The sequence below is a fragment of the Trichophyton benhamiae genome (assembly GCF_000151125.1).
Source record: "Trichophyton benhamiae CBS 112371 chromosome Unknown contig01320.20, whole genome shotgun sequence".
In the NCBI taxonomy this organism is placed as follows: domain Eukaryota; kingdom Fungi; phylum Ascomycota; class Eurotiomycetes; order Onygenales; family Arthrodermataceae; genus Trichophyton; species Trichophyton benhamiae.
In genome coordinates this window covers 197883-219542 of record NW_003315083.1, presented here as the reverse complement: position 1 = coordinate 219542, position 21660 = coordinate 197883, and the positions used below count along the sequence as shown (strand labels likewise).

Here is a 21660-nt window from a genome sequence, read left to right as displayed (position 1 = left end):
CTAAAGCTACTACTAAATCTACTATTAAAGCTACTACTAAATTTTATATTTTAGAATATTTATAGCTTTTACTAGTAAAATTCTTATATAGGGATATTATAGTATCTAAATATATTTAAATAGAATATATTTATTAAACTAACTAATTAAATAAAATAAATAAATTCTTTAATTCTAATATTATAAATAACTTAGTATTAGAAAAATTAGATATTATAGAAGAAATTTAAATAGTAAATAATAAAGATAACTTTCTAGATCTATATTAGGTTCTAATTTATAATTAGTACTAGAGTAGTATAATAGTAAATTCTAATTTATAGTTAGTATTAGAATAGTATAATATTAGTATCGGAGTAGTATAATAATAAATTCTAATTTATAGTTAGTATTAGAGTAGTAAATAAATAGTAGATATAATAAATAAATTTTTAAAATAAAGTATATTTTAATAATTAAAATATTCTTCTTAATTAATATATATATAATAGAGTAATATACTAAACTAGTAAATATTCTTAATATATTTATAGTATAGGTACTATTATATAGTAAGTTAGAGCTCCGCTTATATTAGAATAATAGATTTGGCGTTCCGAAAAAACTCAATTTTCCCCTATGGGTATTAATATTATTCCGGAAGTCTATTAATAATCAGAAATTTAAATGCAAACAGAACAAACAGATTAATAATAGACTCCCTACCTGGCCGCGCTAGCCGAATCTAGCTTATCAGATCTTTATCATCATGTGACTCAAAAGCCGCCCGCCATAAGTGAGAAAATTGAAAAGTAAAAAAAAAGAGCGCGGGAGAAGACGAGATATGACTCCGATTTTTTGACCTCAACAAGAGAGGATGGATCCTGTGGGGGATTATTTTGTTGTTTCCTGAATATTGACTGATATTGCAATCCTCCTTCAAGTTTAGGTCTGTCAAGGCTGTCAATTTTGGTTATCAACTCGCAGCTGGTCAACGCGGGGCAAGTACTGTGGCCTTTGATAAGTTATTACTCCAGCTTTGCAGGACAATTCGTTTGATAGCAGTTCAAATATGGCTTCTTCGGACTCGTTATTCCTGACCTTACCCGGATCCGTTGCGTTCTCGGAGTTTCGATGTCGTGGTATTGCGGCAAACACCAATGCCAAAGCTATCCGGGCCCAGTGGGTACATTATCTGCACCTTGCAGAGCCTTTGCAAGACAACCAGCCCACCAACCTGGAGCAGTTATTGCGGTACGGAGATATCGCAGATTCTCCTGGATCCTTTGGCCCCCAGGACGGCAAGACTCTTACGTACTATGTTAGCCCAAGGGTCGGCACCATCTCGCCATGGAGCTCCCAAGCCACCGGAATTGCCCACGTCTGTGGCTTTCAAAAGTGTCTTAAGCGCATCGAGCGTGGACTCCGGATCTCATGTCTTGTAGATGAAGGGGTTGACAGCCTAGATGCAGCGAGCCTTGATGTTTTGCACGATAGGATGACCCAAGTCATAAGCACCGAAGAGCCTAACCTCCAGGCTATGTTTGCTGAGAAAGCCCCGGCTCCATTGGAAGTTGTCTCTCTTAAGGATGGAGAGAAATCTCCTCGAGAGATCCTTCAGGGCGCAAACAAACGTCTCGGACTGGCTTTGGATTCATCAGAGATTGATTACCTTGTTGACGCTTATGCAGCTGGCGGCCCAATCTCAAGGTCTCCTACGGATGTGGAGTTGTTCATGTTTGCTCAAGTCAACTCCGAGCACTGCCGTCATAAACAATTCAATGCATCATGGGTCATAGATGGGGAGGAGAAACCAAATACTCTTTTCGGGATGATCCGAAACACTCATAAACAACATCCTGATTTTACCGTCAGTGCGTACAGTGATAACGCTGCGGTCCTAGAAGGAGAGGAAGCAGGGCATTGGGCACCAGATGCTACGGGAGAATGGGTTCAGACAAAGGAGAAAGTCCATTTCCTAGCCAAAGTGGAAACCCATAACCATCCAACTGCCGTCTCGCCTTTTCCGGGAGCTGCCACCGGTTCCGGCGGTGAGATTCGAGACGAAGGCTCTGTAGGTCAAGGGTCGCGACCAAAGGCAGGTCTATGTGGCTTTTGTGTCTCGGATTTACTCATCCCAGGCCACAGACAACCCTGGGAGCTCGATGTCGGAAAACCCAGCCACATTGCAAGCAGTCTAGACATAATGCTTGAAGCTCCTATTGGTAGCGCTTCTTTTAACAACGAATTTGGCAGACCATGCACAGGAGGTTATTTCAGAACTCTTCTGACCAAAGTTGATACCGACAATGGAGAATCCGAGATCAGAGGTTATCATAAGCCAATTATGATTGCCGGCGGTGTTGGTACCGTTCGTCCGCAGCACGCCCTAAAAAATCCACATGCCGTTAAGCCAGGATCTTACCTGATAGTGCTAGGAGGGCCCGCAATGCTCATCGGGCTTGGAGGTGGTGCAGCTTCTAGTATAGCCTCAGGAGAAGGATCTGCTGATTTAGACTTCGCAAGCGTCCAGCGTGGAAATGCAGAGGTTCAAAGGAGGGCGCAGGAGGTAATCAATGCCTGTGTTGCCATGGGAGCAGATAATCCCATCAAGTTTATTCATGACGTTGGTGCCGGAGGATTATCCAACGCTTTGCCCGAGCTTATCCATGATGCTGGCCTTGGAGCTTCGTTTGAACTTCGGGAGATAGATAATGCAGACAAGGGTATGAGCCCTATGCAGATATGGTGTTGTGAAGCCCAAGAGAGATATGTCATGGCGGTGTCGGAGGAGGGCATGAACAGTTTCGTCGCAATAGCAAATCGCGAGAGATGTGGTTACTCTGTTGTTGGTCGTGGCCTTGGACAACCGGACGAGAGCCGTAGACTTGTTCTGCTCGATAAGGACTCGAAGGAATACCCAAAGCCAATCGACCTCCCTCTCTCTGTTCTATTTGGAAAACCACCCAAATTAACAAGAACAGTCTCCTCGAGAAAACTTAACCTTCCGGCGTTTGATTCTAGCCTTAAGACTTATATCCCCTCTGTGCCGGAACAGGGATTGATGGCCGAAGCTGTTGATAGGGTTTTACATCTTCCAGCTGTTGGTTCTAAATCCTTCCTCATCACTATTGGTGACAGAACCGTTGGCGCTCTCACTGCTAGAGACCAAATGGTTGGACCATGGCAGACTCCTGTGTCAGACGTATCTGTCACTGCCACTTCATTACTTCTTGGAATGAAAACTGGAGAAGCTATGGCTATGGGTGAAAAACCAAATCTTGCCCTCATATCTCCAGCGGCGTCGGCAAGAATGGCTGTCGCTGAATCACTGATGAACATTGCAGCTGCAGACTTGCCAGAAAGGCTCAGCCGTGTCAGGCTCTCAGCTAATTGGATGTCTGCCACCAACCACCCTGGCGAGGGTGCTGCTATCTACGAGGCTGTTGAAGCCATTGGTATGGATTTATGTCCGAAGTTGGGGATAAGTATTCCTGTCGGAAAGGACTCCATGTCCATGAAGATGAAATGGAGTGACCAAGAAACAGGGCAGTCTAAGGAGGTTACCGCTCCTTTGTCCTTGGTTATTTCTGCATTTGCGCCGGTTCAGGATATAAAAAACACATGGACTCCTACTCTGCGAAGCTTCGAAGAAGTTGGTGAAACCGTTTTAATGTTTGTTGACCTCTCGTGTGGTAGTAAGAGAATGGGAGGTTCAGCTCTAGCACAAGTTTTTGGACAGGTCGGAAACGAGTGTCCTGACATTCGTGATGTGCAACTCTTCAAGGACTTCTTCGATGCTACACAGTCACTTCAGGAAGCAGGAATTGTCCTTGCTTATCACGACCGCTCGGACGGCGGTCTCTTCACAACTATTGCCGAAATGATGTTTGCCGGAAGATGCGGAGCACAGATCATGTTGGACGAAATATGTACGAGCCCCAATGTCAAGGATGCTATTGAAACCTTGTTCAATGAGGAGTTGGGCGCCGTGTTCCAAGTCCGCAAGGCTCATGAGGGCGAGTTCAGGAGCTGCTTTGCAACCTGTGGCCCACCACCTGGTTTGATCTACAGGATTGGTCGTGTTGCGGAAAAACAGAAGCAGAACTTGGCTATTTATCATGGAGCCACCCTGATATACAGAGAGAGCCGCTCTCACCTGCAACGTGCTTGGTCCGAGACTTCGTACCGCATGCAGCGACTCCGAGACAATCCAGACGCCGCTGACCAGGAATTTGAGAATATTCTCGACGACAACAACGCTGGACTCTCGTACAACTTGACCTTCAACCCTAAGGAAACAGGTCTCCCATTGATGACGAGCCTTACTTCTCGGTTCTCGCCTTTTGCAACGCGTCCAAGGGTCGCAATTCTCCGTGAACAGGGAGTGAACAGCCAAGCCGAGATGGCGTTTGCTTTCAACATGGCTGGCTTCTCCGCCGTGGACGTTCACATGAGTGATATTCTCACTGGCAAAGTTTCGCTCTCCTCATTTGTAGGCTTAGCTGCATGCGGCGGCTTCTCATACGGTGACGTTCTCGGAGCAGGGCGTGGATGGGCCAAGTCAGTCCTTCTCCACAAGCAGACTCGCGAGGAATTCAAGCTATTCTTTGAAAGGCCTGACACTTTTGCTCTTGGAGTTTGTAACGGCTGTCAGTTCTTCGGTCGTCTCAAAGAATTGATTCCTGGTGCTGGAATATGGCCAAATTTCGAGCGTAACGCCAGCGAGCAGTATGAGGGTCGTGTGTGCATGGTTCGAATTTCAGAGCCAACTGACATCCCTCCTACCGTTTTCTTCCACGATATGAACGGTTCTTCTCTCCCTATCGCCGTCGCTCATGGAGAAGGCAGAGCGTCGTTTGAGGATACCCCTGGAATGGACGGCAAGGAACTCGTGAAGCGTGGACTTGCCCCAGCTCGCTATGTTGATAACACAAGCCTTGAGCCCACTATGCGATATCCATTCAACCCTAACGGCAGCCCTGAAGCTATTGCTGGTGTACGTTCACCGGACGGAAGGGTTCTTGCAATTATGCCTCACCCTGAGCGCACTATAATGGCTGGTATTGGAAGTTGGTTCCCCGGAGATAAGGCAATGAGTGAGGAATGGGGCAATATTGGTCCATGGGGTAGGGTATTCTTCAGTGCCAGACGGTGGGTTGGTTAATTCTGCAGCTTCTGTCCACTTGGGTAGACTTTGGACCAGGTAACACAAAAATGCCAATAGAAAAAGAAAATTTGAAGAAAATAAAGGAGCATTTCCATATGTCTCTGTAAGCTTCTGGTGGTATTTTCATATGCCTTGTTTGTCATGCTATATTGTTTAGAATTGTATATATACGCCCAATCAAACAAAAGTTTTTCTCAATGAGAAATAACGACACAAAATACCAATCATCCTGCCAGGTTAGAAAGGTAACGGAGAATTAACTGGGTTTGTGTCAGCCCCATTCGAGTCTATCTGCTAGAGTCTCCATAGTTTGCGAATAATTGCCGTGATCAACTCTAAGACCAGCTTTGATTGACGAGCAGAGATTATCGAACTTTGACTTTACGCGCATAACACGACGATGGTAGGATTGTTCAAAAAAGGAGATACTTGTAGCATTTCCAGCTTCGAACATGGATATTTCCATGTCAGATTCGCTATCGTCAAACTCATCTTCAACCAGTGCTTTTCTCCCAGCCATCCGTGCTAAGCGTATAGTGCCCAAAGATTGCTCATTTTGGTCTTGCTGTAATTCCAGACTGCGAGCAACTTGTGTGTCGGAAAACGATATGCATAGGTCCAGTAGAGAGATCAATGCATGGTATATAGGCGCAAAATCTTTACTTAGAAGACATTGCGCTTCCAATGCTTTGATATATGACTGATGTATTTCAATCATGGAGTCCACATCTGCTGAGGCTTTGGCGGCTTTGACCATTTCGCGGGTAGCACGAGCAATGACAACTTCCGTAAAATGATGGTAGAGAACGTTCAAGAACCATAACAAACGGTGTCGAACACAAAAGCTTAAGACGTGATCAGCTCTCTCTTCGTCGTCGTTTGGAGATAAATGTGGCTTTGTAAACCAACGTTTCTCAAGTGTGTATTTCCCTCGGCGTATTTGCATTAGCAGTAGTGAAATACGCTTGTATATTTGCAGGGAGTCTTTGGTGACAATATTCGCAACTGGCCAAGGCAAGGTATAATCGATAGAGATGGCCTTGAGGATTTGAACAGACCGACTGTGGCTATCAAAAACATGTAGCGGAACTTTCGCCGAACGACCAATCAGGCTTGTGACATCGATACACGGCAAACCGCTAAAAGCTTGTCTGAGGAACTCCGTGATAAGGAATCGGTCATTCCAAGATCGACTTCCCCTATCTATAAGATCGAATATTCTGTAGTCCGTAACGGAATACCTTCCGTAATCTTTACCTAAATATAAATATTCAAGCGCATCTAGTGATTGCCATAGACCGCACTTCTCGTCAAGTTCTGCTCTCAGCAGTGAGGAGGCGTGGTTATGGTTGGTGTCAACAAGCTGGTTAAATGCTGCATCCAGTCGGCCGGCAAAAGGATATAATGATAATGATTGGTTTAAGGGGCAAACAACCTCGTAGTGGAGCGAGGGGGGGTCAGGCACGCCGGGGTTCAGGGGCTCAATACCGAGGTGTCGAAGGAATACTCGACTCTTCCCAGTAGTAAATATTTTCTTTGACGAGGGATGAAGAAACTTTGGAGCGTATAAACGTCCTGACTGCCAATTTAGGTTAAACCAGTCATGCCAGAGTGTCTGTAGGTCATCGCGTGAGCCGGTCGAGGTGGTGACAAAGAAGGAAGACAGTTGGCCTATGTCCAGATCTCCTGTTTCCATCCAGCGTCTAATAGGCTTTGTATAGTTCTCAAAGCAGGCAAAAAATAGCTGTGAGATTTCCCGGTATTGACTGTCCTCGCCTGCTGCCTGTTTTTCGCACACCAGGTCATACAACAAATCTAGACACCGGAAGGTTTCATGACTGGAGTTTTTATTAAGGTCATCGATTAGACTGGCAAGCTCAAGTAGCACCCTCACATGTTGCCTGACCTTGTGAAGTAGATGAAGAAGGCTGACGGAGAGTGGGGTAGGCTGATATAGATAATGCAATTGCTCACTGGAGAGGTATCTATCAAATGATAGGACCAGCGCTTCTACTTCCTTCTGAAAGGTCTGCATAAATGGAACTCGCTGTGGTCGTTTTAGAAACAATCTTAAAATCTGGACGGAAGTTCCGATACTGCTGAAGGACATCATTAACCCCTGGAATGCAAACTGAGAGGTATGCGATAAGGAAATATTCCGATTAATTCCAATTTTATTATCATAAATTGAGAATGTCGACGTCGGTAGACCGCGAAGCATAGATATGGAATCCTTGACAATTTGGAGCTCGGTCAGGTATAACACTTCACCATCCCCTCCTTCTGACAGAGCTTGAGATTTAATAATGGAGGCTACCAAGGCGTCGTCCTGTACATCAATAAATAAATCCTCAGACGGGTTAAATTCTTCCAGAGGGACTGTTGAGCCATGAGGTACAATTTTTGGTATCGAAACATGGCTGGATGCCGAGGATATATCATCCTCAGAAGATTCTGCAGCGTAATCGATATCCTTCCAGAGATCATCCGGTTCATTTAGCTCCGAGTCCGTGATGTCTGCCCATTTTATGGTCTTGGGGTCCCTTGGTGGTGAGAATTCCTTCAGATCATTTAAATTTGTAAGAGTTGCCGGATTGTCCGAGAGAAACAATAGAAGGGAGAGTATTTCAGGAGCCAAACTCAATTTCTTTTGGTCCAGTTCTTCTAGCCTTCGATGAAGTGCATCTGATAGTTCATCATTTCCAACCACTTGAAATTTTTCTAGCAAACCATCGAGACATTTCATAACTTCGAACTTATTTGTCCTTAAATAGGAGTTATCTTTAATTTTCTTCTCAATAGTTGCTCTCCTGGGTATGGCTGACGGGCTCTATTACCAAGTTAGACGCAATCAAATCCCACAAAACTTAGTGTTAGGCAATCAAAATACCTTACCAGACGACTTGGCGACAGCTGCTACCAACTCGTCTGTCAATGCACCTATTCGAAGCGAGATAGACATTGTTATGGTCCCCCTGATCTATAAGACATAGAATTATGAAGGGTGAATGTAGTGTAAGCAGTGTAAGTCCAGTCAACAAGTCGTGGAATGAGCAGGCAATCATTTCGGCTATAGACCAGCCATTTAGATTCTGGAATTTATTATACCTGCGAGAAAAGTAGGCAGCTCCTTTGTATATTCAACTTTGAATGTCAAATAAGTCGCGATCTTCGTTAAACGTCAAAAAACAACCCTGACGCGGCGCGATAATTAGTTATGGAGCTAGCCCTGTTAGTGCAGTCACGTGAAAATTCAAAAGCTTAAATTAATCGCCTTATCACGTGCTGCGATCGAGATATGGAATCATTTCGATGCCGGCTGGGAGTATCGAAATATTTTTGATACTTCAGTCAAATACAAGAGCGCATAATATCGTGCGTGTCCATTATCAACATGGCAGTCGCCAGGCCGGTCAGACTGGTAATAGGGGTCTGCATCGCTCTAATTCTGCTTCTTATCTATCAAACTTCTAGCTCGCCTTCCTTACCCCTTTCGACAATCCGAAAACATAAATATGACAACGGGCTTAAGCGCGAGCCTTTGAAAGAATGTGAGATTCTCTGAATATATTCTCCGTATTACCGAGTTTACTGACGTCTCTCAGTGACCGGAGAGCCGGATGGACCGCTATGGAGGGCACAAGGAGACGACTACGCTCCCGATAACCCAAATTCCGCTCGGATAAAGGCGTCTCTGATTTCTCTAGTGCGCAACGAGGAGCTAGACGATTTGATTCCAACTATGAAGGAGCTGGAGCGGACGTGGAACTCAAAATTCAACTATCCTTGGACATTTTTCAACGACAAGCCATTTACAGCGGAGTTTAAAAGGAGGACGCAGGCAGAAACGAAAGCGAAGTGCAATTATGGTATGTTGATGGATACGATCTCTAGCTATCTAAGGGCCCAATGGATGCTAATTGGTGTCACACTGGTGTATAGAAATCGTACCAAAAGAACACTGGGACGTTCCATCTTGGATTGATATGGACAAATACCGAACCGCCTCAAAGGCTATGGAAGCAAACGGCATACAATATAGCACTGTGCTTTCCTACCACAAGATGTGCCGATGGAATAGCGGGATGTTTTATAAACATCCTGCCCTAGCGGATATGCAATACTACTGGCGTGTTGAGCCCAAGGTTCGCTTTTTCTGTGACGTGGACTATGATGTATTCCGATACATGCAAGACCGGAACAAAACCTATGGCTTTACAATCAACTTGTATGATGCACCAGAGACTATGCCGGGGCTGTGGCCTGAAACTCTGAAGTTTCTAGAAAAGCACCCGGAATACGTAAACAAGAATAACGCCATGGACTGGTTGACGGACAACAAGCAAAGACCTGAACATACCAAGAAAGCAAACGGATATTCAACTTGCCACTTCTGGTCAAACTTTGAGATAGGCGATCTATCTTTTTGGCGAAGCAAGGAATATGAAGACTACTTCAATCATCTTGACAAGGCCGGAGGATTCTTCTATGAGCGGTGGGGAGATGCCCCTGTTCATTCGATTGGACTGGGGCTATTTGCGGATAAAAGCAAAATTCATTGGTAAGAATATATTCATTGCTTCTTTTTACTGGTTTTTTACTAACCCATTAATGCTAGGTTCCGAGATATTGGATATAACCATATCCCATTCTTGAACTGTCCAAATTCCCCGAAATGCAGGGAATGTGAGGCTGGCCAATTCTATCGCGGAGAGCCGTTTCTCCAACTCGAAGATTGCCGACCAAATTGGTTCAAATATGTTGGAGAGGATTGAGTTACCACTGGGTAGCTATTGCATCGCAGTGCACTACTGTATGCTCCCCGAGCCGCCTTGAATGCCTCTTATATACCCATCTCTCTTTCCCCTAACATGATGCTCAGATACCAGCCGAGATCCATTTTATTATTGTTCCACCAAGGGAACTCTTGCCGCCCTACAAAAGACTAGGAGCATCAATGTTTGGCATGCATGTGGCGTTTTGAGAAAACCTTTTTCCCTGTAGCATATTTCTTCACTTCTCATTTAACCAAAATAATGTTTCCCACCCCCCTTGGCGTTTTCAGTCTTAGGATGTATACGAACTGATGTGTTTATGTGTTTGTTACCCAATATCATTCAAATCCCCGTCTATCAATCTAGATTCCCTCAATAGTTTCATTAGTATGATTATAGAAAGTTCCGCCTCTATATTGGTGTAATGTAAAGAATATATAAAACAATTGCAGGAGAAGAAAATGTACGAGAGGGGTCTTCTATTCTAACTTGGCCGCCGGCGGAATATTCGAACCCTGGATAATCTCTGCCTGACCTCAAGCCAGACTGATTTGAGAGTTCTTCCAAGCCGTCTCTCATCTCGAATGCGGACATACAGTAGAAGAATTGCCAACAGAGCAAGGTCCCAGAAGAGTTGCCGTATAGCGACCCAAGCAAACCACTTAATCCAGGACCATATGCCAGATTTCCTACTTTCAAATGCTTTGCGCGCTTCTAACTGTTCTCTTACGGCAGCCACTTCGACAGTCATCTTCGTTAAGGCCTGCTCAACGCGTTTCTGCCATCGTTGGTAGTGTCTCTGTCCTGCTGTGGCAGGAGGTTGAAGTCGTGGGTCTTTTCCTGATTCCTGGTTCTCATAAAAGCTATTCCTTGCTTCTTGGAACTCTTCTTCCTCTTCCTCTTCGTCTGGGTCTTCTTCCTCGTCGTCTTCCGTGTCGTCACCATCTCTGTTTCGGGAGCTGTGATCATGTTCTTTTTCGGACTGACTTCCGTAACGATGCCGCCTTGAACCTCCATCTGGCTGGCTTACAGGACTCAGCACTCGCAACTGAGAGCCCCTCCCTGACTCGTCAAATCCTTGTCGCGCCACCCTGCTCCCTATATTGTCGTAGCTTGTTTGAGACGGTATCCGGGTAGGGCCCGACACGCTTAAGCCCTGATCCGGATTCGAGAATGAAGACGAAGTGTTCGACTTGATTTGGTCCCATACAAATTCAAGTTCAGATATAAGCTCTTGAGCCTCCGGGGTAGGAGACGCATATCGATGCATGGTCTCTATAAGTGTCGTTATATACCGTCGTTTAGCTTCCGTTCGTGACAAGTTCCGTTGCGCATACCATGAGTCCCTTTATCAGCAAACAAATAACATTAGCAAGTAAACTCATCGCCTAACAATGTGTAGATAACAATACCATTTCTCTTTTTCAGCCTGGACATCAGCATCACCAACCGGTCGGTCCATTACACCTTCAACATCCCCTTCTGCACATTATCGATAATTGCAACGGTCAGCCTCGTTTTCAACAGTCCTGCATAGTGCCTCAGGATAACGGTTAAGCCATACCCATGCTTTGTTTATATAGTCCATAGAGCTTCAATCGGTCGGCGGTCGGTGGCCTGGCCGACCCCGTCCGGGGAATCTTCTTCACCGTATTAAGGGCATGGACAAAGACTCGATCTATGAGATCGATGCGTAGTCCGTCAGTTAGCTGTCTCTAGCCGAAGGCGCCAAGCTACTTTATGACACTCAACGTAAACTGGGGAGCAAATTGCAAGCTTACCAACTGAGTCCGACATGATTCATGGGCTATTATAGCTTGATCCCTACATGAGACTCGGGCTTGAGGAATGTGGGTAAGAATAAGGAGATCAAACAGAGGCGTAGTCGTGAGCGCAAACTCGGGAGAGCGCAAGCCACATGGAGGGCTGTATGTGCCCATGTAAGAGTCAATGATCTCTCAGGAATGCAGAATGCACATTGGACACAGGAGCATTGGGTGTTTAATGGTATTTCTAGGGTTTCCGGGGTTTCGATGAGAGGATCATGGGAACTTGTCTGAGATGGCTTTTCTCTAGTGAAGCTGCTCGTTTTGGTTAGAAATCAAAGTTAAGCCGCGGCTGTTGGGCGCGCGTAGTTCACGTGCTGCACTGCCAGATATATCAAGCAAACAAACAAAACACCTACAACCGAAGTAAATAAGAGAAGCAGTTTAGGTAAATAAATAGATGAGTATACAGGTGAAAAGAGGGCGAGAGGTACAAAGAAGCCGATAGGCTGTGCCTTTGTCTTTTGTTATTTTTGTGTAGGCGGTATTGAGCCCCTGGATAATGATACAAGCTAATCTCCCGTGTCCACTGCTAGATGTCTGTGGATAAAGCATCTTATATCTAGACAGAATCGAAATCAAAAGTAGAAAAGATTGTCCGCATGAGGTAGGAAAAGTAGGGGATGGCTCGTGATGAAGTCGACCAAACCATAGACAGAAGACGGTCTTATGTTGAGGGAGAAAAGGGGGTAACAAATGCCGGAGCAGAGATTGCATATTATTGGGATTTTTTTTTTCTTGTGAGGGTTTGATGATTGGGAAAGAAGATTGACATGGGAAGGCGGAGAAGGGAAGGAAACAACGGTACGATCATTTTCAGTGGCATCATTCATTGACCTGGCCAACCTTGAATAAAATCCATAAGAGACACCCACCAAATGCGCCATGCAGAAAAAAGAAAAGGGGACGGTAAGGCAGTTAAGAGAAATGCGCGCTGATTTGCGCATACCAACCCAAGACCAAACCAATGGGGTAGGGCGTGATATCATTCTTTCGCTACAAAAAGAGCAGATTGAAACTTGTAGGGGTATTCAAAGTAGGCGCAGGGCCAATTTGAGGAAGACACATTAAGAGGGACCGAAGGTGAAAGTATGAGGGTGGAAAAGAAGACCCATGAAGGCCTCGGTGGTAAGGAGTTGTATCATATTTATGAAGCGGATGGAACTCCTGTAGACTCGGCTGCAACTCGTCCACTGCGGAAACCGCCTCTACCACGTCCACCTCCGTAGCCACGGTTGTAGCCTCTGCCTCGTCCACCGTAGCCTCGTCCGCGGCCACGACCTCGGCCACGATATCCACTATCGACGCTGCCTTGTCCGAAAGTCTCCATATTCTTCTTTTCTTCTTCCCCACGCCATTCACGGCCACTGGTCTTGTTCCGGGCGTTTTCTTCCCTATCACGCATCTCGCTTGATAGGTTGTCGAAGAAGGAAGAGGTCTTGTCATATACAGCAGTGGTAGCATGGCCAGATGCAGCACTGGAGATGTCACCACCTTCCACTCCGTTAGCTTCTGAAGTGGCGCTATGAGCCTTTCCTTCAGCTTCAAGTAATGGGGATCCAGAAGCGATAGCCTCCTTAACGAGATCCTGTTTATTGAACTTGGCATTCGCGGATGCAAAGTCGTAGTCAGTGGAGGGAACTTCGATCTTCTTAACCTGTTGGTGGTGGTGGTGGTGACCACGATGGCCTCCACGACCACGGTGACCACCTCTTGGTTGACGTTCACCATCAAACGGTCGCATTTCATTAATTTTCTTAGTAACACTCTCCAAAGAGCCATTGGTGGGTTGCTGCTGCTGCTGTTGTTGGGATCCAGCAGGTTGTGGTAGCTTTGCCATTGCAGCAGCGACAGCAGCAGTAGCAGCCCGAGTTGCCTCCTCCATCGCATTTGGAGGAGCTCGGTTTCCCTGCTGACTAGCTGATGCGGTGGGCTGAGCAGCGGGCTTTAGTGGTACGGCAACAGGCACAGCGGGAACAATTCTTTCATTCTTGGCAACTACAGTTGCCTCAGAGATAGTTTGTGTGGGAGCTTTGGCGGGGGCAGGCTTTTGAGTCTGGGCGGTAGAAGCCTCTGGTTTAGGTTGGGTAGGTTTCTGGCTTTCCTTCTGAGCAGCAGCTGCCGGAGCAGGAGTTGTAGATTTCTTCGGAGCTTTTTCACCACCTGGGAGCTCGGATGTTGGCATTTGGGTACTCTGAGAGGCTGGGGCTCCCTCTGGACCATGTTGCTGCGATTGTGGTTGTTGCTGCGGTGGCTGCTGTTGCTGCTGTCCAGGTGGTCCGCGTGGAGGGCCAATTGGCATCTGAGGGGGTCCGAACGGGCCTGGTTGCTGTGGAAAGCCTTGGCCTGGGGGAGGATACCATCCTTGCTGTCCATAAGGCATGTTTGGGAAGCCAGGGCCAGGGCCAGGTGCACCAGGGAATCCGGGAGGGCCACCAGGAGGACCACGGAACTGCTGCCCATAGGGATTATAGTAGTTGGGATATGGAGGTTGCTGGGGATAGCCAGGAGGCGGTGGTTGCTGTCGAGGGGGTTGCTGTGGAACTTGGGCTGGCTGACCACGGCCTGCCTGAGCAGGAGCCGGAGCAGCTGCTGGCGCCTGGGCCTGACGTGGAGGAGCAGTAGTCTAATTTAGCATATAGTTATCAGCAGGACTGACCAACCAATTTAAGTGATAATGTGAAGTAGAAGCCCTTGAGTAAAAGTAGCATCGTAACAAGTTTTCACCCTTTTCTACACCCTCATCTAAAGTATAGCAAGTAGACAAAGAAGAAGCGATAACCGGGATATTTGGGAGCAGGGTAAATGGGTCACTACTCACGCCTAGTATAGCAGGGTCATTGGGCACCTGCGGTTGCTCTGGAGGCTGGTTCTCCTTTTCATTGTCGGCAAAATTGATATCCTTCACATCACTGCCTCTAAAAACAATGTATTCGTAAACACAACTAGTCGGAGGAACCTCGTCCGACGCATTGCCACGTCTGCCTTCAGTGCCATGCGATACGACGTTCTCGAGGGCAATAGTCGAAGCCTCTGGGTTAATGTCGTGCAGAGTACCGACATAGCTAACAAAGTTGCCAAATCAGCCAAACATCGAACCCCCACAGAGTATGTAGCAGCAATGAGGGCAGCCTACCGAATATCGCTCATCGAAATGAGGTTGAATCGCCGGCTAGAAGAGATCCTGTTAGCTTGTCGACAGCTTTTCTCGGCGGGTGTGGCCTCAGTTCACTATGCTCTCATACCCAATAAAATTGTTCATGTCCATGGTGACGGTGGTGCGCGGATCCGCGCGGCGAAAGCAAAGAGAAACAGAACTAAGAACAGCACGAAGAAACGTCCTCGAGAGTAGGAAACAGGCGGGCAGAAGAAGAGCGCAGGCGGAGGGGTGGAGTGCTTGCGGCGTTGTTGGTGTCAAGTTTGAAGCGCGAGAAGAGGCGAAGTTGGAGGTTTGAAGTTGGTTTTTGCCGTTTTTGGGCGCAGTCGGGGCTACGGCGGGGCGGGCGGGCCAAGAGCGCAGCTTTTCTTTTTGATAGACGAAGATGAAGATGAGGATCGAAGACGACGGCGACGACGAAGACGAGCAGGACAAGGACAAAGCGGCGAGTGAGAGGGAGAGAAAAGGATTCGAAGAGAGATCAGCATGCAGACGTCGAACAGAGACTACTTCTTTCAGACTACGTAAGCCCTTGTTCTAGATATTCACTGTGCTCAACTAGTTAAGTTAGTGATGGGAGACTGACTGGCTGCAGGGCACAGCTGGAGAATGCTGAGAGGAAGCGAGAAAAGTCCAAGAACTCAAATGGAAGCCCCATCAAGCTGCAGAGCAAGATACTTGCTATAGCAGCGGATCCTACGAGGAGTGATGCGGTCTTTCTCGCAGAGAGCGCTGGGACTGCCAGGCAGCTTATCCTAGAAGTAGGTGAGATTTTATACCCAAGGACAGCATGCCCAGAAGATAAGAGGCTAATTCAGCTGGGATCCAGACGGGTGAATCGGCTGCGGTCTATAAAGGACCTGCAGCCCCATTGCCCTCTATCTGTCTTTCTACGGACGGGAGCACTGTCTACGCAGGCTGCTGGGACAAGTGCATCTGGAGTTGGGACGTGAAGACCCGTAAGCCTGGCCACAAATTCACGGGCCACACAGACTTTGTTAAGGCAGTGGTCTATGTCCATGCCGATGGTCGCAGCCTGCTCATCTCAGGAGGCGCCGACGCAGAGGTCATTATCTGGGATGCCACTGCCGGAACCAGACTTCACGTTTTGAAGGGCCATACCCACGGAATTCAGTGTCTGGCAGTCGACCCGATTGCGAGGACAGAAGGCAACCCGCTCACCGTATTCAGCTCATCCAGCGGGCAGGGGATTCATTCTTTCACCGTTCCTGCAAACCTGAGTGATGCGGTTCTCTCGGATCCCTTCAAGGTGCATGAAACGAGTATTTACAAAATATTCTTCGACGAGGATGGAGACCTCTGGACAGCTTCGGCTGATAATATAGCCCGGTGTCTCACCCGCCAGAGTGGATGGAAATCCGAAACGGCGCTGGAACATCCAGACTATGTCAAAGATATCGTGGTGGATGAGGCCAGAGGGTGGGTCATCACGGCCTGTCGAGATGAAGAGGTTCGAGTGTGGGATCGAGCGGTATGTTTGCACCCATCCCGGAAGGATAGCTTACTAGTTAGTGGCGTAGGGGACATTCTTGCTAATCGAGTCTGTTCTATCTAGACCGGCGAACTGCACCACACCTACTCGGGCCACTTTGAAGAAGTGACTGGGTTGCTTATCGTGGGCTCAAAGGTGGTCAGCGTCAGCATCGATGCTACTGTCCGCCAATGGCCTCTTGATCCAAGGGAGATACAGCTCGCAAAGGCTGCAGAGAAGCAGAAGCCACCAGCCGTCCCGGAACCTGCTCCGGAGTCCATGCTGACAGAGGAGGAAGAGCGGGAACTCGACGAACTGCTCAACGACAGCAGCTAGCTAGCTTAGCACTCCATACTCTTCCATGCAATAGCAATTGAACGTACACATTTATCTCCCGTATCTTTCTTCTTCTTCTTCTTCTTCTTCTTCTTCGTCTTCTGGCCTTTGTTCCCTCTAGCTGCGCCCCTAGGAGGCCCTTTTCCCCAGGTCACGTGCAATGAGGTCATTCTCCATCAAAACAAAAAGCGCTGAAAGTTTGCTTTTTGGCTGCTCGAAAAGCCCGAGAGACGCCAAACCAACCGGAGGGCTCTGCTATAAGATCGTCTCTTTTGCCTGTCCCCCAGGCGCATGTATACTTAAAACCGCATTAACTAATGAGCGCGGCTGTCAGGGCATCCCCTGTCCTCGATATATTACAACTAAACATCCCAGACGACCAGCTAACTTAAGCGTGTACATCCCCGGCTGTTGCCTGATACCATCTTTAATTCGGGAGTAGCCCGCCATAACGTCCCTCGCCTCCCGCCAGCAGTCAGCGACGCCGCCGTCATTTCCGCAGCATGGATACAGCCTCGCATAGGAAACGCATAGACGAGTCTGCGGGCTCTGCAGCGTCCGCCGAGCTGGTCAATCGGCTCAGTGAAAGCCGCTCTCCGTATGTATGTGATTACTTATCCTGCTGCAGCGCAGTGAGGCATTAACGTCTCTCACCAATTCCCCCCCGGACCATGGGCTAATAGAGGGCACACCGACTGACTCCAACAGGTGCGCAGCCACATGAACAACCCGGTTGCGTGGCAGCTATGGGATTCGACGGCCATAAACAAAGCAAAGCAGCTAAACCGGCTAATTTTCTTGAGTATCGGCTATTCAGCTTGCCACTGTACGCAGGCACCCAGGCAGGCGGAGTCACCGGAGTTTATACATGTACGGGCTGACAGTTTTCTTGAACAGGGTGCCATGTCATGGAAAAGGAATCTTTCATGTCTGCTGAGGTTGCTGCCATACTTAATAAATCCTTCATTCCAATCAAGCTGGACCGGGAAGAACGACCGGATATTGACGATGTGTACATGAATTATGTTCAGGCTACCACCGGGTCCGGAGGCTGGCCTCTGAACGTCTTTCTTACTCCTGACCTTGAGCCAGTCTTTGGGGGTACGTACTGGCCCGGACCGAATGCAACCCCGCTGCCAAAGCTGGGTGGTGAGGAGCCAGTTGGGTTCATTGATGTCCTTGAGAAGCTGAGGGATGTCTGGAACACGCAACAGCTCCGGTGCCGGGAGAGCGCAAAGGAGATTACTCGGCAACTGCGTGAATTTGCAGAAGAAGGCACTCATCTGTCCCAGGTTAACAAGAGTGAGCAAGAGGAAGACCTGGAAGTTGACTTGCTGGAGGAAGCCTTCACGCACTTTGCAGCTCGTTATGATGCTACAAATGGCGGCTTTTCCGGGTCTCCCAAGTTCCCCACACCGGTCAATTTGTCATTTCTACTTCGCCTGTCGAGATATCCCGAAGAAGTGATGGATATAGTTGGCCGTGAAGAGTGCGTCAAAGCCACGGAGATGGCAGTAAATACTATGATCAAGGTGGCGCGGGGAGGCATTCGAGACCAAATTGGCTATGGCTTCTCGCGGTATAGCGTCACTCCGGACTGGAGTCTGCCGCACTTTGAGAAAATGTTATATGACCAGGCGCAGCTACTTGATGTGTTTATTGATGGCTTTGAAGCTAGCCATGAACCTGAGCTCCTCGGCGCCATCTACGATCTAGTCACGTATATTACAAGTACCCCCATCTTATCTCCGATGGGATGCTTCTACTCGTCAGAAGATGCGGACAGCCAGCCTAGCCCCGAGGATACCGAGAAGCGAGAAGGAGCCTACTATGTATGGACGCTGAAGGAACTGAAACAGATATTGGGCCAGCGTGATGCTGACGTCTGTGCACGGCACTGGGGGGTCCTACCAGACGGAAATGTGGCGCGAGTGAACGACCCCCATGATGAGTTCATGAACAGAAACGTCCTAAGGATTGCAACGACTCCCACCCAAGTTGCAAAGGAGTTTGGACTGAACGAGGAAGAAACAATACGGATCCTAAAGACGTCCAGAGTGAAACTCCGCGAGTATAGAGAAACGAAGCGGGTACGGCCTGAACTAGACGACAAGATCATTGTTGCCTGGAATGGACTCGTGATCGGTGCGCTCGCGAAGTGTGCCATATTGCTGGAAGATATCGATGCCGAAAAGTCAAAGCACTGCAGGCAGATGGCCAGCAACGCTGTTAAGTTCATCAAGGAAAACTTGTTTGATGCCGAGTCTGGCCAGCTCTGGCGAATCTACCGTGCTGATTCCCGCGGAGACACGCCTGGATTTGCCGACGACTATGCCTACCTCATATCCGGCTTGCTCCAGCTCTACGAAGCGACATTTGATGATGCGCATTTACAGTTTGCGGATAAATTGCAGCGTGAGTTTCCAATTATTGCCAATCATTAACTGAAAATTGCCTTCGAAGATCGACCATATATTATTATATTTACTTTTAATTAAGTGTGTGGAAAAGGGAAGGGTGTATGGCTAACAGCTCGGCTAAACGCAGAGTATCTTAACAAGTATTTCATATCCGTGTCAGCGAGTGACAGTAGCATCTGCACGGGCTTCTACATGACCCCGTCTGAGGCGGTGACTGACACACCCGGTGCCTTGTTCCGTCTCAAGACAGGAACCGACTCTGCCACTCCGTCTACCAACGGTGTGATCGCGCAAAACCTGCTGCGACTGTCCTCGTTACTGGAGGACGAGTCCTACAAGCTCAAGGCCAGGCAAACATGCCACGCCTTTGCGGTAGAGATCATGCAGCATCCCTTCCTCTTCGTTGGCATGTTGGATGTCATCGTCGGCCTGGAGATAGGAACGAAGAGCGTAACGGGCGTTCTGGGACGACCATCCGCGACGGGAGATGACAGTGTAAAAGCGGAGAGTGATCTGATACGCAAGATTCGTGCTGAGGCAGGTCGTACTGCATCGACTAGCGCCGCAGTTCTCTCCATGGTCGATGTTCGTCAGTCAAGGACGGACAAGTCCAGCTGGCTTCGCGAGCGAAACCCGCTGTTCAAGGACCTTTCGTCTGGAAAGGATTATATGCTCATCTGCGAGGCGGGATCCTGTCGAACGGTCGATGTAGTCTAGCCCTTTGATCCCGATACTTGCTTTTATCCTTTTTGGCTTCTATCCCCCTTTTTTTTCCCCTCCCTGTTCCTGCTATGTTTCCAATACTAGTTATTTGTCGAGTTAGAATATGCATAGCTAAGCGCCCTGGAGGTACTTGCGGGCTGTTACCAAATACATGGCTGCATGCGTCAGGAGGTTCCTGGGGTAGTCTTTGGTGTTTAGCTATCGAGGCTCATGTTTGCTCTGGCTTCCCGCCCTGCATAGCATAGCCGCAGACACAAACAGGTAGTTAGCTCGCTAGTTACTTAGCTTGAATAACATCTCCAGTCCCTGCAGTGAAACGAAGCTTTCTGTCATGCCATGAAGAGGAAGACGAAGATGAAGACGAAGAGGAAGAAGAAACCTAGCCCCAACAACCGACTGAAGGGACTCCCGCTGCCATATTAATATTGTTGCATGCCTTGGTGCTGCGCCTGGGTGGATGAACGGATACTGGAAAGCCCTTATCAAACACGGCCCTTTGGGTCCATCCGGTTTCTCCAGAGGTAGTCTCGCTGTGAAGGGACTCTTTGAGTCCTACGCCTTTCCCCGCCACTTCTCACTTATCTAGGTGGTTCCACTGGCTGTCAGGTTAGGCTGTGGCTTGTCTGATCGCATCATCCGGCAGGGCTCGTCTCGCTCCAAAGGAGGACTTGAGACACAAGCGCGTTCCGCACGGAACCAACACGGTAGTTGTTGGGGTGTTATTATTAGCAGGCCGGCTCCAACGCTGGAGTCGAGCAAACAAAATGAAAGGGCGCGAGGAGTAATAATAAAACGAGCTGAAGAGACGAAATGAGAAGAAGAAGAAGAGAGCTCATATGGCGGACCACAGAGCCGGCGGACAAGGACAGGGACAGGGAGATGTCCAGCGCAGTCACTCTTCTTCCCCTTGCGCTGCCAAATTTAACTACCATGTTTACCTGCGGGATCGTGCGTGACAAAAGAAAACACGGCCTCAGAGAGCGAGAGGAGAGCAAAAGTCCATGCATGCAGACAGGGAAGAGACAGGGCCAGCAGCTGGTCGGACAATTCCAGGCCCTCCATCCTGTTAGCTGCCTGAGGTATATGTACACTTTTTATGTGCGTATATACAAGTAGAGTTAGGGATGGAACCGCCGGCGGAGCCCCTGAAGACGCACCCCTGACGCACACTGACTTGGTCCCTGAATATTCCCGTCTCACCACGACTGCAGACGGAGAAAAGCAAATATGAGCAAGAAATCGAGAGAGGGAGAGGGAGGCAGAGGCTGCCTTTTGGGGTTTCTGGGCTAAACATCAAGACTCCCACGGCCTTTTAACACTGGTTCAGCGAGTTAGCTGGTTAGCTGGCCGACTAGCGACTTGGGGGAGGACGATACAAGGCTGCTCTGCTTGCTCCTTGTCGCACCAAGGAAGGATGGCTGGGGGGGGCCATGCATTACCAAGTGAACTGGCGTCTTGGTCTGTCTTGCACTCTTTGACAGCGCCAGAGTTGAGCTTTCGGATGCTGTGTGCTGTCAAGCTGTCAGTAGTGCAGGCAGGCAGGCTGGAGATGAGGACATGCCGGCTGGTCCAGGGGGCTGAATGGATGCTGGTGATGATGATGAAGACTTGCATGCTCGAACACTCCACTGGGCGCGCTAAAACTGCCACGGCGGAGTAGTTTATTACCCGGTTGCCCCATATACGAAGGATGTTGGACGATATGCGATCGTCAGCGGCGCTCGCTGGGATGCCCTCTCTGAGGCCGATCAGCATCCGGGTTGCAACCACCCATCCTCTCGG

The 21660-nt window shown here is 48.2% G+C and overlaps 7 protein-coding genes across 7 annotated transcripts; 4 read left to right on the top strand and 3 right to left on the bottom strand.

Annotated features, from left to right (window-relative positions):
* Positions 1–1024: 1024 nt before the first annotated feature.
* On the top strand, positions 1025–5146 carry ARB_02868 (uncharacterized protein; the record flags this gene model as incomplete). The annotated part of the gene is made up of 1 exon (XM_003010924.1): positions 1025–5146. A coding segment is annotated over one exon (4122 nt), but the record flags the coding sequence as incomplete, so codon positions are not given.
* A 274-nt stretch (positions 5147–5420) lies between these two features.
* On the bottom strand, positions 5421–8111 carry ARB_02867 (gamma-tubulin complex component GCP5, putative; the record flags this gene model as incomplete). Its single annotated transcript, XM_003010923.1, has 2 exons — positions 5421–7979; positions 8040–8111. 2 exons carry the CDS (start codon positions 8109–8111, stop codon positions 5421–5423), a joined length of 2631 nt encoding a protein of 876 aa, XP_003010969.1.
* A 780-nt stretch (positions 8112–8891) lies between these two features.
* Positions 8892–9714, top strand: ARB_02866 (uncharacterized protein; the record flags this gene model as incomplete). The annotated part of the gene is made up of 2 exons (XM_003010922.1): positions 8892–9018; positions 9092–9714. The coding sequence occupies 2 exons, from the start codon at positions 8892–8894 to the stop codon at positions 9712–9714; spliced, it is 750 nt and encodes a 249-aa protein (XP_003010968.1).
* A 694-nt stretch (positions 9715–10408) lies between these two features.
* ARB_02865 (Acyl CoA binding protein, putative) lies at positions 10409–11194 on the bottom strand (the record flags this gene model as incomplete). The annotated part of the gene is made up of 1 exon (XM_003010921.1): positions 10409–11194. The coding sequence occupies one exon, from the start codon at positions 11192–11194 to the stop codon at positions 10409–10411; it is 786 nt and encodes a 261-aa protein (XP_003010967.1).
* A 1703-nt stretch (positions 11195–12897) lies between these two features.
* On the bottom strand, positions 12898–15018 carry ARB_02864 (uncharacterized protein; the record flags this gene model as incomplete). The annotated part of the gene is made up of 3 exons (XM_003010920.1): positions 12898–14376; positions 14410–14815; positions 14996–15018. 3 exons carry the CDS (start codon positions 15016–15018, stop codon positions 12898–12900), a joined length of 1908 nt encoding a protein of 635 aa, XP_003010966.1.
* A 274-nt stretch (positions 15019–15292) lies between these two features.
* Positions 15293–16735, top strand: ARB_02863 (uncharacterized protein; the record flags this gene model as incomplete). The annotated part of the gene is made up of 4 exons (XM_003010919.1): positions 15293–15431; positions 15475–15672; positions 15825–16399; positions 16484–16735. 4 exons carry the CDS (start codon positions 15293–15295, stop codon positions 16733–16735), a joined length of 1164 nt encoding a protein of 387 aa, XP_003010965.1.
* Positions 16736–17643: 908 nt separating this feature from the next.
* Positions 17644–19872, top strand: ARB_02862 (uncharacterized protein; the record flags this gene model as incomplete). Its single annotated transcript, XM_003010918.1, has 2 exons — positions 17644–19150; positions 19235–19872. 2 exons carry the CDS (start codon positions 17644–17646, stop codon positions 19870–19872), a joined length of 2145 nt encoding a protein of 714 aa, XP_003010964.1.
* Between the last annotated feature and the right edge of the window lie 1788 nt (positions 19873–21660).